This window comes from Vombatus ursinus, unplaced genomic scaffold, assembly GCF_900497805.2.
Source record: "Vombatus ursinus unplaced genomic scaffold, bare-nosed wombat genome assembly UNPS02014812.1, whole genome shotgun sequence".
NCBI classification, from domain to species: domain Eukaryota; kingdom Metazoa; phylum Chordata; class Mammalia; order Diprotodontia; family Vombatidae; genus Vombatus; species Vombatus ursinus.
The window spans coordinates 83385513-83401980 of NW_020954590.1; the positions used below are offsets into that span (position 1 = coordinate 83385513).

General features: G+C 36.1%; 1 protein-coding gene across 3 annotated transcripts in view; it reads right to left on the reverse strand.

Annotated features, from left to right (window-relative positions):
- Window positions 1–16468, reverse strand: part of LOC114054226 (aspartyl/asparaginyl beta-hydroxylase-like) — a 151422-nt gene that overhangs the window by 51455 nt on the left and 83499 nt on the right. For 2 of the 3 annotated variants that reach the window (XM_027877399.1, XM_027877400.1), the window contains exons 5-7: window positions 9597–9689; window positions 4604–4678; window positions 1600–1728 (exon numbers count right to left, since the gene is read on the reverse strand). In XM_027877399.1, coding sequence (XP_027733200.1) covers window positions 1600–1728; window positions 4604–4678; window positions 9597–9689 — 297 coding nt within the window. Of the gene's footprint in view, window positions 1–1599; window positions 1729–4603; window positions 4679–5870; window positions 6209–9596; window positions 9690–16468 lie in introns of those variants that run through there. The other variant, XM_027877403.1, reaches the window with a different exon arrangement.

Here is a 16468-nt window from a genome sequence, read left to right on the forward strand (position 1 = left end):
GTTTGTTGTCTACATTCGGAATTGAGAGAAATATAAAATTTTGGTCCTAGGTTAGTGAAAATAAAAATGTAGTATCTAAATAATAAAAATACTTATCTTTATTTATAATAAAAAACAAAGTAAAAATAAATGTGATTCCCCCCCCATCTAAGTTCACAGATCCCACTGAAATGTATCCACATGGACCCCAGGTTCCAAATCCCTGATATAGAAGGCATGTAAGGAAGGCTTGTCTAGACTGGGATAGTGGCAGTAGCCAAAAAAGAGAAGCAGATGAATGAAATGGAATCAACATTGCTTAGCTATTGACTGCTCAGATATAGCAAGTGAGGACAAGGAAAGACGAATGGTGGTGCTGATAGATAGCATTATGTCAGAAGAAGATAAGGGTTAGGGGTTAAGTTTATTATGGGCATGATATATTGAGGCACCAGTGAGACATCCAAGTTGAGATTCCTATATGCAGCTGAAGCTGTGGAGAGGGTAAGAGTTGCCTCTTTCTTCTGCAATACCTTACTTCTCAGTTCATACTTTTCTTATGGCTCTCATAAAATTCTGTTTACTATTATAAAATTGAGATTGTTCTACCTCACCTTTCTAGATAAGCTTAGTAAGTTAAGGAATCAAACATAAATTCAGAAATAGAAGAACAATGGAATTTTTATAACTGAAAGGAGTCTTACATTTTATCTAGTCCAACCTCCTCCTTTACTGATGAGGAAACAAGGGCAGCAAAGTTCAATGCCTTGTACGTGATCAAAGCTTAAGTTGGTGGCCAAACCAGGATGTGATAGGCCCTGAAGTATCCAGCATAATGAACTTATACTCAGCACTTGAATAGTTGAATAGAATTTATAGAAAATATAACTGCACTTGCCACTGCCATACATTTCCTGCCCCTGATTTCATGATCACTGATGGTTATAATTAATATATATATATAACACATATTATATATTATATATGTGCATTATACATATATGTACTTAGGTATATAGGCTTTTTAAAGTTATTTTTTTTTCTATTTGAAGGTTTCCTACATGAAGGCTCTGGTTTGGTAAAATATAAAAGTGACAAGATGTGACAATTCCTTCTGACTCAATGTGGAAGAACATGATAGAAGGAGCAGCTAGCACTAGAAGGAGTGGCCAGAAACGCTGGGACTTTAGGAAAGAATAAGGTTTTCCCCTCCCATGAACTTGAGAAGACAGACTGTGAAAAGAAAAAAGCTAGGACAACGGGGAGTTTCTTTTGCTTTGTTTTGGTTTTTAATGATGGGGAGAAGAGGAAGATTCCAGAGAGCATAATAGAAAGGAAAGACAAAGATAAGAAGGACTAGAAAATAGCAAGGTTAAAATGGGAGTTTTGTATAACATAATAGAGGAAGGTGGTACTTTCAGAGATGAGGATTCTGAATTCCAAGATACCAAAATTGAAATTCCACAAAGCAAAACATAAAATTTGCAAAAAATCTGGGGTAAGTAAAGATATCTTCAGTTAAAGCATAAGTATGTCAAATTGGATTGAAAATAAATCATACAATCATATTTTAAAACTGTCTTCTGCATTTTAGTGACTGCACCAGAAAACCTATTATACCTTCATGAAGTGTTTCTGTTACCAAGTCTTCAAGTTTATCTTCTAACTCACTTCTCATAGGAATATCTTCTTCATTTTCTATTTGCTGTTCTTCTACTGCTTCAACTGCCTCTTCTTCCTTGTCATTTTCTATTTTAAATAAAGTAAAAGATTGACAGTCTAAAACTGATGACCAGACACGATGGGTATTCTCTCATATATCTACTTGTTCTGTATATCAACCTGTATTAATCAGCCATAAGAACTCCCCTTCAATTACTGCTGCTCCTCTGCTGGTGTTTTTCCCCATCCTTTCTTTCCTCTCCCCACTATCCCCCAATGTTTCAGAGCCCATTACTACCTGGAACAGTTGTCCCTAATCTCTCCTCCTCCATTTACTACAAAACCAATAAAGATAAGAGTGTGGTATGACAGGATATAGGCAAAGGGAAAGGTAGGTAAAAGGGCAAGAACCAAGGAGAAAGAAAAATTAAAATCTGTTTTGCTACCCCGTGAAACCTGTTACAATAATTATCACCACAACTCCCTATATGCTCTTTGCTTCAACCTTTCTTGCAACAATCTGACTGTAGGAATAAGAGAAAATGAGAAGAGGAGCTCTGTGCCACAGTGGCTTCTCATTAGCTCAGCACCTATCTCCTCTATATCACAAATGTCCTGGTCCTCACCCCAATATTCCAGCTTTGCAATTCCATATTGTCACTTGAATCCTCAGAATTGCAATGCGCCCTCATTCCAATAACTCCCCTCTGTCAGGTCATGTGAGTCTTCATCTGTGGCTTACACATATGTGTGTGTATATGTATATAAATATATATATCTGTGTGGAGAGAGAGCCTTCTACTTCCACATCGGCCTTTGAAATGCCAAAGCCACCTACCAAAAATAAAAATATAGAGCTCAATACCCTGAATTTTCTCAAAAAAATCTTTTGACCCCATCAAATTATCATTAATTCCTATTGGAATGGTCACTTCCAACTTTTCACTAAGATGCACTCACATAGAACATGATCATATCATCTCAATTTAGCTAGATACATGATATACTGGTACCCAGTGGGATTCCCTTAAGAATTTGCAAAGAAGTTGCCCAGCTATGCTTTCTGGTGTCACAACACATTATATATAAAGGTTACTTCTCAAGTATTTGAGTGATTAAATATCAGAAGCAAATATACTAAAAGATCAAAATTGTCCCCTATCTGTCCTTCTTAATTAGGTTATATACAACTCTTTCTTTGGTTTTAAGGTGAACATGACTTTCTCATGCTTGAGAGAAAGCACAGGGTAATGATAAAAATGCTTGACTTGAAATCAGGAGACACCTGGAATCAAGTTCTGTCTGTGACCCTTCTGAGCTTTAGGAACAGGAGCCACTTAACTTCACTCAGGTCTCAGTTCTCCTCATCTTCTAATATCTATAGTATTTCACTCACAGGGTGGTTGTTAGTTTAGAATGACATGATTACATAAACCTCTTTGCAAGCTTATCTATCACCGTCTTTGACTTGTATCTACAATATACTAAGAATAGCTGATAGCGACATAATCCATTAAAGTTTGCAAAGCACTTTATAGACAATGATTAATTTAAACCTAACAATTCTGTAAGGCAGATACTGTCATCATCATCATCCCCATTTTACAGATGGGAAAACCAAGGCTCAAGGATATTAAATGATAGATTATGGCACTCTATTATAGCTGAACTTGCCACTATATTATATTAAAAGCCTATATAATGCTATTTCATAATGGTTGGGCATTTTCATTGTAACGTTACATTGTTATATGGATGTCCTCTAAGGCTAGTGAAATGAGTAAGATTTACAATAACTTGCCCTTTCAAGAAAAGTCTCCCACAAATGGCAAAGCACAGATGGGGTGCCTTTATTATAGGACAGCAATTACCCCAAGGCTCCTGAGTAGTCTAAGGTTGTTTGTGTCTTACACTAAAAAGCTATTCTTACCTTTGTTCATTTACTTCTAAGTGGAGAACAGCCATCTTTCTTTTGCCCTATCCCTTTTTGCCTCTCTCAGAACTAATTGCTGACCCCCATCACAGTTTTTATTACTTTTTTTCTTTTCTCTCATTTCATTTCTCCATCCCTTTCACTGTTGCTTACCCTGTGCTTCTTTGGCTTTCATACTGCTAAGGTTGGGATTTTAGAACCCTTGCATTTCCTTTGGTTTTTCAAACTCACCAATTACATTCTATCATGTATAATTTTTGAGCCACAGGATCACAAAATTAGAGCTTGAAGAAGTAATCGAGCTCAAACTCTTCATTTTACTGATGAGGATACTGAAGTCACAAGTGTTTAAGTAACTAGTATGTTGAACGAATTTTTCATGGTCTCACAGATAGGTAACAGGGCCAGTATTCGAAATGAGATCTAGTAATTCCAAATTCAGTGGTCTTTTCCCTACACCAAGCTGAATCTTGAGTCATTTTGTAAATGGTCACTGTTCTGAAGTTCCCTTTTTTTTTTAAACACTTCAAGATTTAAAACAGTTCCAAATGGTTGAGGTTACCAGAAGTCTAACCTCTAAATAAGTATTATAGTTTATAATGTGTGTGTGTGTGTGCGCGTGTGCGTGTATGTATTAGCAGATAGTTGAGGAACCAAGTTTAGACTAGAAAAACACTTGTTTTTATATCCATCTAACAAGGAAATCAAACAGCTTGCTATGTATCACAACCAATATATCAGTGTAAATCTGTCCATGTGGTTAGTTCTACATACTGTTACTCTGTAAATCAAAAATGCATTATGTCCTCAACCCCAACCAAGAGGTATTCCATATCTCCAGACTAAGGTTTTCATAGAACAGTACAATCTCCAGGTTGTTCTATGGTCAAATTAATTTAGGAAATATTGCATTTAAAAATACATAATCACAAAAAATATGATCAAATTCAGGAGTCCCAACTGGGATTCAGTTCAGTCCCAACATATTCTTTATATGACAATCATAAAATAATAAATTTTAATTCATACCATGTTGTGTCTGCAGTGCTTCTTTAAGGACAAACTGAATGTTTTCTTCCACTTCATTTTCAACATTCTGGTGTTCTAAAAGTTATTTTTTTAAAAGTAAAAAAAACAAACAAACAAAAATATAAATATCCCAAATCTTGTGCACATTCACCATGAAATCAATTTATATAAACTTAACTGTAAATCTTCAGGCAATGAAGTATATTAATTTGTTCATGTTAGTTTAGCATGTATTTTTTCTCTGAGGGGCATTGTAGGATAGATAACAGACCCAGCCTCAAAGTCAAACATAGTGTTAAAGGCCCACTTCTGACACATATGAGTCTATGCAAATGACTGAACCTCTCAGTGTCCTAGTTACAGAACAGCATCTACACTGAGAGAAAATGTTTCCTCACCAGGAGTTGTTTGTATCAGTGAAGTCACAAATTTAGACAAAAATAGGTAGAGAGACAGACAGACAAATTGGCAGGCAGGCAGACAGACAAAATAGATATTCAGAGTGAGAAAGAGATCTGCTAACTTCATGAAACTGGTAAAATGCTATCAGAACAAACAAATTTTCAAGACTTCTATGTGACTTCTAAAAATGAATTAACGCCTCCTTTATTCCTGCCTATCATATTTTTAATTTGGGGCACAGTCTTACTCAATAAAAGACATTTAACATTTAATTATAACCCAAAATTCTATCCTGTAATTTTATTAGCTAGTAAAGACTATAGACAGATTCATAATGTCTAAACAAAATATTTCTCAAATTCCTTTTAATGACTACTCAATTATCAGATTCTATATTAGCATGTTTGAATTAGACTTCAAATATAACAAATAAAAATAATCTACTTATTTAAAAAGCTAATTTCCAACAGAATATTAATAAGATGAGCAACTACCTTATAGTATATTAAGTATTTAGCAAAAGGACAAATTCCAGGTTCTCCCTGGAATAGGAGAGGAGTGGAAAAAGATGAAAAGAAAGTAATAACATACAAACTGCAGTATGCAAAACAAGGTTATCTTTTAGAAGGAAGAATTATCTAAGCCCTACAGTCACTTAGGAACCACAGCAGAGGGGAAGCTCTCCACAATGGTTCTTTCTGAACTACGTGAAACAGCTATAAATGGTCAATAAGAAGCCAAAAAAAGCAAAAAAAAAAAAGTTGTCCTATTGAAGAGCTCTGGGGGTGCTGGGACCCTGAGAATGCCAAGGCAAAGTTGCCTAGAACGAATTCACACACTCAAGTCTTCTCTTAGTCAAGTAGCAAAAAGTTTATTGTAATGCTTTAGCCAAAGTGGGTAAGAGTCCTTACAGAACCTGCAAGATAATGAGGATAGTGCCAGGGCTTATATGGGAAAGGGACAAGGGAAAGGATGCCAAGGATTCTAATTAGGTAATTTAGGGATCCAAGTGTCTTTTGGGAGCAAGCACCTATGACGTATGGATCAGAAAACGCAGGGAATCCGTAGAGATAACTTTGCTGATCCAGACACTGAGGGAGTCCGTATCAGAGACATAGATCTTGGGGATCTGGCGTGCGGGAGAGTCCTTGGGCCAGCCAGAGATAAAAATCCTTGGGCCAGGCACTTCTGCATCTATGTGTTCTGCAACAAGAGAAAGTTTTCTCACAGGTCTTGGGCCTACTTAGAAATTGGAAGGCTTCCAGAGACACATCTTAGGGCTGGGCCCCCGAGCACCCTATCATTATCACCTATTGAGGTTACCAACGTAAGATGTAGCTAAGGTTAATAACGTCAGAACCCACTATATTTATTTCTTTCAAAAGTACCATAATTTACCCACCGACCTGTGTTTAAAGCCTTGATTTGTCACATGCCTCTACAGCAACACCAACGTAATAATGATGTCAGCATTAACATCAACATATAATGTCTAAAGGTTTGCAAAGCACTTTACAAACATTATCTCATTTTATCCTCACAATGACCGTGGGAGGTAGGTGCTATTATTATCCCCATTTTACAGATGAGGAAACTGAGGCAGATAGATTCAGTTACTTGCCTAAAGTATCTGAGACAGGATTTGAACTCAGGTCACTCTGACTCCAAGTCTACCACTCTATACACTAAGCCATCTAGCTGCCTAATCAAGTAGACTAGTCTTGGTAATTCCACGTCTTGAACATCTTTCATAATATCCATCTTCTACATGCTGTTTTTCCACTGCCACTTAACCTGAAATGGAATCTCATTACTACTGAAACTGTAGGAATAGCCTAATTCATTTTCTATTCTCTAGTCATTTCTTCCACTCACAATGTGACTGAATTCACCATCCTTAAGATTAAATCTAACCACGTTACTACTCTGTTGGAACATTGAGAGCACACCGTTGCTTCCTGAATCAATTCCAAACTCTGATCTAGTTTTCATGTTCTTCTATCTGCTACCCTATCTATCTACTACTGTTCTCAGTTTCCCACACTACTCCAGGTAATTTATTCTCTAGTTAAGCTAAAGTACTTGCTATGCCTTAGAAGTGTTGCATACATTCCCAACTTTTTAACATCTGTTGGAGCTCTGTCTCTAAATGCAAAACAGTCAATAAATTCTGAAAATGTCTTAATGATAATCATTTTCCAAATAGTATCACTAGATTGAGGAAAAGGGGTTCAATGCCAGAGGACTTTATATTTGATGTTAGAGGTGACAGGGAATCACTGGACTTTACTGAGTAGTAGGGGGTGGGGAGGAATGTACTGTGCTTTAGGAAGATTACTAACAACTGAGTAGAGGATAGACTCAAGTAGGGAGGGACTTGAGGCAAGCAAAACAAACAACAGGCTATTGCAACAGTGCAGGTGTGAGGCAACCAGGGCATGTACCAAAGTAGTGGCAATGTCAGAGAAGAGAAGGGGGTACATGCAAAAGATGTTAACAAAGGTAAAATTAACAGGCCTCATTAACATACTGAACTGGACAGAACAGCTAGCATTTATTCATCTCCTTATGGAATGAGATTAGCTAGCTGTCCTCAATGAGTTTAAAGTAACCAGACTCAAATTCCAGACTGGTGAGTTCGATTTGTTTTGCTTGGCTTGAAGATGGAATTTGCTTGGCTCGAAGAAGGAATCTGCTTGGCCCAAAGGTAGACTAAGGCATCAGGCATGGAAAATTTAGTGATCTAAAAGCAGAAGGTCTGCCTCAGCAGGTTCTTTCACTAAAACCTCAGAATTCTGGGATTCATTTCTTATGCCATTCTCTATACCTAGAAAACCTCCCTCCACAACTGCAACTAGGGAAATCATTCTCATCTTTTAATACCCAGTTCATTCAATACCTTCTTCTTGAATCCCATTCTAATCCCAAGCTAGAAATAATTTCCCCCTCCCTCAGTTCTCAAACAGCATGATTAAAAAATATCAGAGTTGGAAAAAATATCAAAAGAATAAGAATCTCTTCTATAACATGGCCTTCTATTAAAAGACAGTTACTATGTCCTGAAATAATCCCTTCCACTCTAACAACTCAAATCGTTGGGAAGATTTGTTGTGACATCAAACCTAAATCTCTCAGTAAATAGTGTGTTGTGGCTAAAACTGCCAATGGGAGAGACACAAACAAATTTCTTAATAATCACTTCTTAAATATATTAGCCATTTCTCAGTCTGTAGGCCCATGATAGCATAACTTCCTCCTTTTTGTCCAGGCCTGCAATTTCACCTGTGTAGGAAACCCTCAGTAAGTAATGAATAAAAAAGCATGTTTAAGTGCCTCCTACGTGTGAAGCGCTGACATTACAAACTTTACAAGTGGTCAGGAAGGGATTAGGCATTGGCAGTAAAGTTGGACGGGAGTGTGAGGAAAGAAGTCGAGTACCCCTGCACACTGGCAGCTGTCTTTGATGATGTTCTGGGTATCTTATGGAATCTAAATGGCAGGGACAGGCAGGAGGTAGAGCATTTGCGTGCCCTACTGGCAAATTCTCTCCATAGGGGCTTTTAATTGTAGTATCATAAGCCCCTTTGGAAAGGCACTGAAGTCTATGCATGTTTTCTCAGAAAAATTTTATTTATTTATTTATTTATTTTTAGGCAATTGGGGTTAAGTGACTTGCCCAGAGTCACACAGCTAGTAAGTGTTAAGTGTTTGGTCTGAGGTCGGATTTGAACTCAGGTCCTCCTGATATCAGGGTTGGTACTCTATCCACTGTGCCACCTAGCTGCCCCTAGAAAAATGTTTTTAAACACAAAGGATAAAATACATAGGATTACAAAGAAAAACAATCATATTAAAATGATTATCAATTTTTTTTTTTAAGAAACAAGTTCAGAGACGCTAGGTGGCGCAGTGGATAGAGCACTGGTCCTGGAGTCAGGAGGACCTGAGTTCAAATGTGACCTCACACATTTGACACTTACTAGCTTTGTGACCCTAGGTAAGTCACTTAACCCCACTGCCTAGCCAAAATAAAAAAACAAAACAAAAAAAAACAAAAAAAAAAGAAAAAATTCAGAGATCCTGGTCTAGGAAACCCTGTTCTATACCAATGCAAATAAGCATCTGTTATCCAATTTATAGCTTTGGGATATTGAAGGATTAAGAGGCTCGCCCAGGCGTCACATGGTCAGTTACATCAAAGGTAAGACATGAAACTAGGTCTTCCTCACTCGGAGATGAACTCTCCATCTTTTTATCATTTTGCTTTCTCACAAAAAATATAAATGATTTATGTATATTCAAAATAATTTTGAAAATTATCTTTACATATAATTGGAAAAAATAAAATACTATTAAAAATAATTTTGATAACAAAACTAAAGCAGGAAACTCACTTTGAATTTTAAGCACTTATGGTGGCAGAGTAAAGTGAAATTTCCATTGGGATAAGAATCAGGATACTCTTCCAGCCCCAGCTTTACCTCTACTAGCTCTGTGACCTTGAACAAGTTTTCACACCTCTGGGCTTTAATTTCCTAACTGGAAAATGAAGTAAGGGGGAATGAGAGATCTTATTATAGGACAATCTTACCTGATTTTCTTGTAGCCTGATCTTCTGGTTGTAAATGGTCGTCTGGTTGTCCAGGTAAGACTGATTTTGCTGAGGCAGATTTTTCCTTAAGTCCTGCATTTTTCATTCATAAAGTTAACTTTGGCTTTTTGTGCAAATGGAAAACTTTATTCAAATACATATGAGACCAGGAAAAAGATCATAGTCACAAACATTTCCAATACATTGTTTAGAGACTATGTGGAAAGGTTTCTAAGAGTTATTATTTTCACCTAGAAAATGTATAATTTTAAATTAAAACTCCAGTAGGAAAAAAATTCTTAAATGTGTACCTTTTCACTAATTAAAATTACATTTAGGCTGTCCAAAAAAAAATTCTATTCAAAATAACAATTTTATCTAGCTACTATCAACACTGTGCAGTATTTCCCATACAAATAAATTTTAAAAGATTAATTTCTAAACACTTTTAAATGGGGACATATGTTCAAGTTCAAATTTTACATGTTATATTGTGAATTTTTTTCTGTTTTTATATTGTTATACACTGAAAATTGAAGTGCAAAATACAATCATACTATTCTCTCATTCCTTAAACTACCTACAAAGCGTGTTACTATAGTAACATTAAGCATTAATGTGTATCTAATGTCTGAAAAAAATAGCAATTTTATTTTCAACTCCCTTTTTCAATTACAGAAAATCATAGATGTAGTAATTAAATATGAAGAATAATCCAACTAAAATACCAATGAAAACAAATCATAGAAAACCTGTAAATGTTTTAAAAACAAAAATATATCATGCATAGATTATTTATTGCTCTTAAACCACCAATTTTAAGTCTGATAAATATATTTGTAAACAAGATTATCAGCATCAAGTTTGAAAAAAAAAATATTTTAACCTAATACTGCAACAATGTATTTTTTTAATCAGTGAAGAAAATTTCAGTGGTACAAATACTAATTCATAAGTACCACCACTTTGCCTTGCTTTACTATGTATATTTACTACAAAGGTTATGGTGTTTGTTGTGTGGGAGGAGAGGTCAAGAAGGAGGATGAGGAAGAGATACAGTCCCAGCCCCCCTTGACTTCCTAAAATGGGAAGGAAGGACAGAAGAAATCACAAATAGTACAATTTTGAAAGTGACATGTTGGACTGATTGGATATTGAAAATGTTAAGTCCTACATAATTGCTTCACAATTTTACACACAAATTCTGCATTTCTGTTTTGCAATTTTTGGGGAAATGTTCGATTTATCTGGTGGTTTTTCTTTAGTGTAGCATTTTTTTTTTAAAAAAGAATATGGAGAAAGAAAGAAGGAAAAACAGAGTTACAGATGGCTCAACATCTGATGGTTGCTGTGGAAGGGCATAAAAAACTTCAGGTTCCCTATTACTGTGTAGCTTATCTCCCTAGTTAGGATAGTCCATTCTACATTCTAGTTCATTATAGTATTTCCCCATGGAATCCCAGGCCCTTCTCAATTTGGGAAAAAGGAAAAATACATGTTTTACACACATACACATACACACACACTCACACACTTCCTTTCAGCATTTATTATTAATATAGTACCATACAGTATTCACAAAGGCTTCATAAGCAACTCTAAAAAAATTAAACAAAAAGTTTCTATTAATTTCTGGTTTCCTTTATTCTCTAGAATTTTTGTTTTGTTTCAATTATTTTCTTTATTGTTCCTTCTTCCGTGTCTGTCCTCACAGAGTAATATATATAACTATTCATACTTCATTTATTCCTTCATTCATTCTTCCCTTCTTACTTCACCACACCACATACCTTGAAAAGCTATGAAGAGTTTGATAAAGGCACGGAAAGCCTTTATCAAAGAAGGAATTCCTCCTATTTCAATATAACTACTTTACCCCTAACCAAAACCAAACCTAAGTAAATGGAGTCACCATTATTTTCTGGTCATGGAGTCTTCCTCCACTTCTATGTATTTTTCTAATTAACAAATAGATTCCAATTGGACATAGCAAGTGGCAACAAATCCCATATTACTTTAGTGTATAAGGATATAGAACCTTCCCCAGTGGACCCAATCCCTCCCCCCTTTCAATAATCCATGCTTCTAGCTCTATGCTGTTAATGGACAGCCAATAATCCTAACTCTATGTAGTTAATGAGATGAGAATGAGAACACTAATGCCAAAACCTTTTCAATTAGGTGAAGAAAGTATAACAGAGCAATATGCTAAAAGCTACAACAGAGGAAGCCAATATAAACCATAATCTATGTGAGGCAAAGGATTTTTCAGTGCTCTCTAAACTATCATGGTGGAGGCAGGGTTGGGTAAGATTTCCTGCGAGTACACAGCGAACAACAGTTTCAGAATTCTACCTTAATATCGATTGCTAAGGCACCACCCAAACCCTTTTACTAAGGGACCTTTGGATGAAGAAAGATTTTGGAGTTGGAAGACATGTTAAATGTTCCTTAATCAGTAGTTTCTACATTTACTGGAAACAATGTTGTGCTAAAGTGAGTTGTACCTATAATGTTGTTTTTCCAGTCGTGTCTGGCTCTTCATGACTCCACTTGGGGTTTTCTTGGCAAAGATATTGGAGTGATCTGCTATTTCCTATTCCAGGTCATTTTACAGACAAGGAAACTGAGGTAAACAAGGTTAAATGACTTGCCCAGGATCACATAGCTAGTAAGTTTCTGAGTCCGGATTTGAACTCATGAAGATTAGTCTTCTTTGATTTCAATCCTACTGCTCTATCCACTGCACCACCTAGCTGTACCTACCATACCAGCCCACAATTTCACCTCAGAAACATCCTACAAATCAGGACTTCATCTATTGTTTTGCTGATTGCCTAGAACCAGGAATCTGCAAAGTACACCTAAAGGTCAAATCCTGCCGTTGGCCTGTTTTTGTAAAGTCCCGACAGCTAAGAATGGCTTTTACTTTTTTTGTTGTATGTGTGTTGTTTTTTTGGGGGGGGGGGAGGGCTAGGCAATGGGGTTAAGTGACTTGCCCAGGGTCACACAGCTAGTGTTATGTGTCTGAAGCTGGATTTGAACTCAGGTCCTCCTGACTTCAGGGCCGGTGCTCTATTCACCGTGACACCTAGCTGCCCCCCATTTAATTTTTTTTAAATAGTATATAACACAGGCAGAAAAAAAAAAGGATAAGACATAACAAAATTAAACAATAGCTCAGTATTCTAAATAGTAGGGGATCACTGGGATATCCTATTCAAGAATATTCTTCTGCCTCCCAAGTTACCTATAAACCTGGAACACATGGAAGTAATTTGAATTGAGATTCCTGGTTCTCCTATGTGTCAAATACACGAGAGAATTAAAAAGGAGAGACGGGAGGGATGAAGGTAGACAAGAGGGGAATGGGGTCACTCCACAAAATGGAGACTCTACGAGGAGCTCAACAACTGGAGGAGGGGCCAGGCCTTACAGAAAGATAGTACATATTGGGAAGGTTGCAGGGTGATTATTCACCTGGGTATTCCAGAGTGAGTAGGCCCAAGACACTGAAGGAAGTTCCAGGATGAGACCGCATAGTTTAGAAGTCCTAAAGCTAGAAACGGGGCCAAGAAAGGAATAAAACACAAGAAAATGACTATAGATCATAATTCTTATAGATACAGAGACATCCAAAAATTCAATCAAGGAGAGAATAATTCTATAAAAACTACAAAAGCAGAGACTCAAAAGAAAAAGTTAATCTCCCTAAGGATTATATGAATACCCAGAAAAGAAAAAATGAAAAATGAAGTTAAGGAAATAATTGTAAGGGGAATAAACAGCTTAGAAAATATATGATTTACCTTTCTGAAAATTACAATAGACTAAAAAGAAATAAATGACTTCGTGAGATAAGAAATATTATTACACAATCAAAGGACTGGAAAAATTAGAAGAAAATATAAGTCTGGCATAAAAAAATCACTGACCCTGAAAACAAATCAACGAAAAATAACTTAAGAATCATTAGACTGCTTTAAAAAGCCATGATTTTTTTTTAAAGTCCTAACACTATATCAAGAAATCATGAATGAAAATTGCCAAGATCAATTAGAATCAGAGATCAAAGTGGAGACACAAAGAATCCCTCTTGAAGGAAACATCAAAAGTAAAAGTCCCAGGAATTTCATAACCAAAATCCACATCAAAGGAAAAAATATTCTGCAGAGAGAAAGAAAACAGTTAAGTTAGCAAGAAACTACAGTCAGAACCATACAAGACTTGGCAACATCTACGATAAATGAGATGTTGGAATTCAATACTCCAAAAAGTAAAAGATATAGGCTTACAGTTAAGAATAACATACCCAATAAAGCCAAGTACAATCTGATCAGGATTGGGGTGGATGGAAGGAAATAAACCTTTAATGCAATAGAGGACTTTCAAGCATTCCTGATAAAAAGATGAGAGCTGCCTGGAAACTTTGGAAATATAACTACAAAATCAAGCAAAACTTTGAAAGATAAATTTATTGGAATGAGAAGGATATAGCACTACAATAACAGAAGAAACATGTCCCTTCAGAATTGCAGTGTCTTCAAAAAGTATCGAGGAAGGAAAAAAAAAAAAAACAACAGGAGACCTAGTGATGGATTAGTTCTTTTCTGAGCATTTTAATAGGAGAAAGAAAAGGAATAGTAAAGGGAACACACTACTGTAGAAAGCAGGAAGTAGGAAAGAGACGTACACTTTTGGATAAGGTGACTGTCTAGATGTAACTAAGCTTGTTACACAGAATTTTCTTTTCTGTTTGAACTGAGTAAGTTGGAGTTTACAGGATATAGAAACAGTTACATCAAGGAGGAAGGGGAGAAGAAAAGTAAGAGCCAGTAAAACATTTTTTAAACATTTTTTGTAATTTTTTTTTTTTAGGCAGTTGGGATTAAGTGACTTGCCCAGGGTCACACAGCTAGTACGTATCAAGTATTTGGTCTGAGGCTGGATTTGAACTCAGGTCCTCCTGACTTCATGGCCAGTGCTCTATCCACTGTGCCACTTAGCTGCCCCTAAACATTTTTTTAAAATACATAACTGAGAAGAAAATTCAGAATGAAGCACAGACAAGCATGACTTTTTAAAAGAAACATGTTGAATTTATTATATACTTTTTTAAAAAAAGTACGCAATATAGAACAGTGCTTCATAATTTCATATACAATTCTCTTTTTGTATTATGCTGTGTACATAGAAATGTTCATTTGGATTTTCTCTTTAATGTGTATATGAGTTCAGAATAAAAAAAAATTAAACAATGTTTATCCCTCATTTCACCACACTCAAATTTTTAGCCTTTCAGATAAATTTTCAGAGAAAGCTTTGTTGTTGTTTAGTCAACTAATCATGTCAGAGTTTTTGTAACCCCATTTTGGGGTTTTCTCCAGTTCACTGCACAGATGAGGAAACCAATGCAAACTGGGTGGTCACACAGATAGTAAATGTCTGCTGGATTTGGACTCAGGTCCTCCTGGCTCCATGCCCAGCATTCTATCCACTGTGCCCCCTAGCACCTCTTCAGAGAAAGCCATGTGGCTCTAATAAAAAGCACTCTGGCTCTAGAGTCAGAGGACATGAGTTCAAATGCAAGATTATTAACTGTGTGTCCCTGGGGAAGTCCCTTTTATTCCCTAAGATTTCAATTTCCTTATCTAAAAATTGAGAGGGTCAGACTAGCTCAGGTCTATGAGATCTTTTTTAATGATACAATAAGTATGAAATTCCTTAAAATGTCTTCAATTTGTTTTATAAAATAATTTAAAATAAAATGCCTTCACTCATTTTCTAAAATAATTTATTTGCATATCTAGTTTACAAGTCTTCATATTTTTATCTTCTTTAGTATTCTCAGATTCTTTACATTTCTGTTATATTTTTGTTATAAATGGAAGGAACTGATAAAGCACACTAAAAACATGATACATTAACCATTTCAAATTTAATACATGATTATCTTGGCAAAACACTTCTTTGCATTCCTTTTTTAGTGTTGTTTTTTTTTAAATCGATAATTGCATAATTCACAGGAATTAAACCACATAGTACATTATATGCTTTTTTTTTTTTCACCATAAGCAGCAGTACACTAAATAATAGTGATGATGATTATGAGTCCAGGGAGTTAAGAGTCAGGAACTGCAGGACTGTACCTAAAAGCTATGGGAATAACATTCTGGAAAGGCCAGTGCACTAAAATGTAGCTGTAATTCATTTAAAAGGAGTAAAACTTTACATTCCCTTTAAGTCTATAATAGAAAGTTGACTTGATTTTTTTTTTTTTTTAACCATGCAACTTAAGAGTTCAATAGGTATGAAGTACATGCTGCCCTTCCTGGTTTCAACTCAAAGATTTCAGCTCCCTTCCAGGACAATCTAACTCACCACCAAAGCTAACTCAAGCCTTGATTTAGTCTACCTCTCAGCCCTCCTCTCCTCTCAGATTGAAAGACGAGAGGGTGGAGCACCAAACTCCTCCCAATGCTTTCCTTTATAGAGGGCAGAAAGTAGACTTAAGCTCACTCCACTTTGCATCTGCTGCTGGGCCTGGTTTCAATTCCACAGAACAAGACTACTTTGTATCCTTCCCGCTCTCCCTTTCCTGCCTTCTTCTGTGTGCAGTCTCTCCCTGGAGACTGTAAGCGCCCTGAGGGCAGGTCTTTCTATTACCTGTATCATCAGGACTTAGCACAGTATCTAGCACATTGGAGGTACTGAAATATTTACTGGAATGAAAAGCAGCCTAATAAGCCACCTTCCCAGTTGGGAAAGCAGACAGACCTTTTCAAACATTACTACAGAGGAAGAAAAGAGTAGGATTTCATTACACTTACAGAGCTTACTCCAAGAGTTGAAGGATTTCTGGTGTGTGTGTG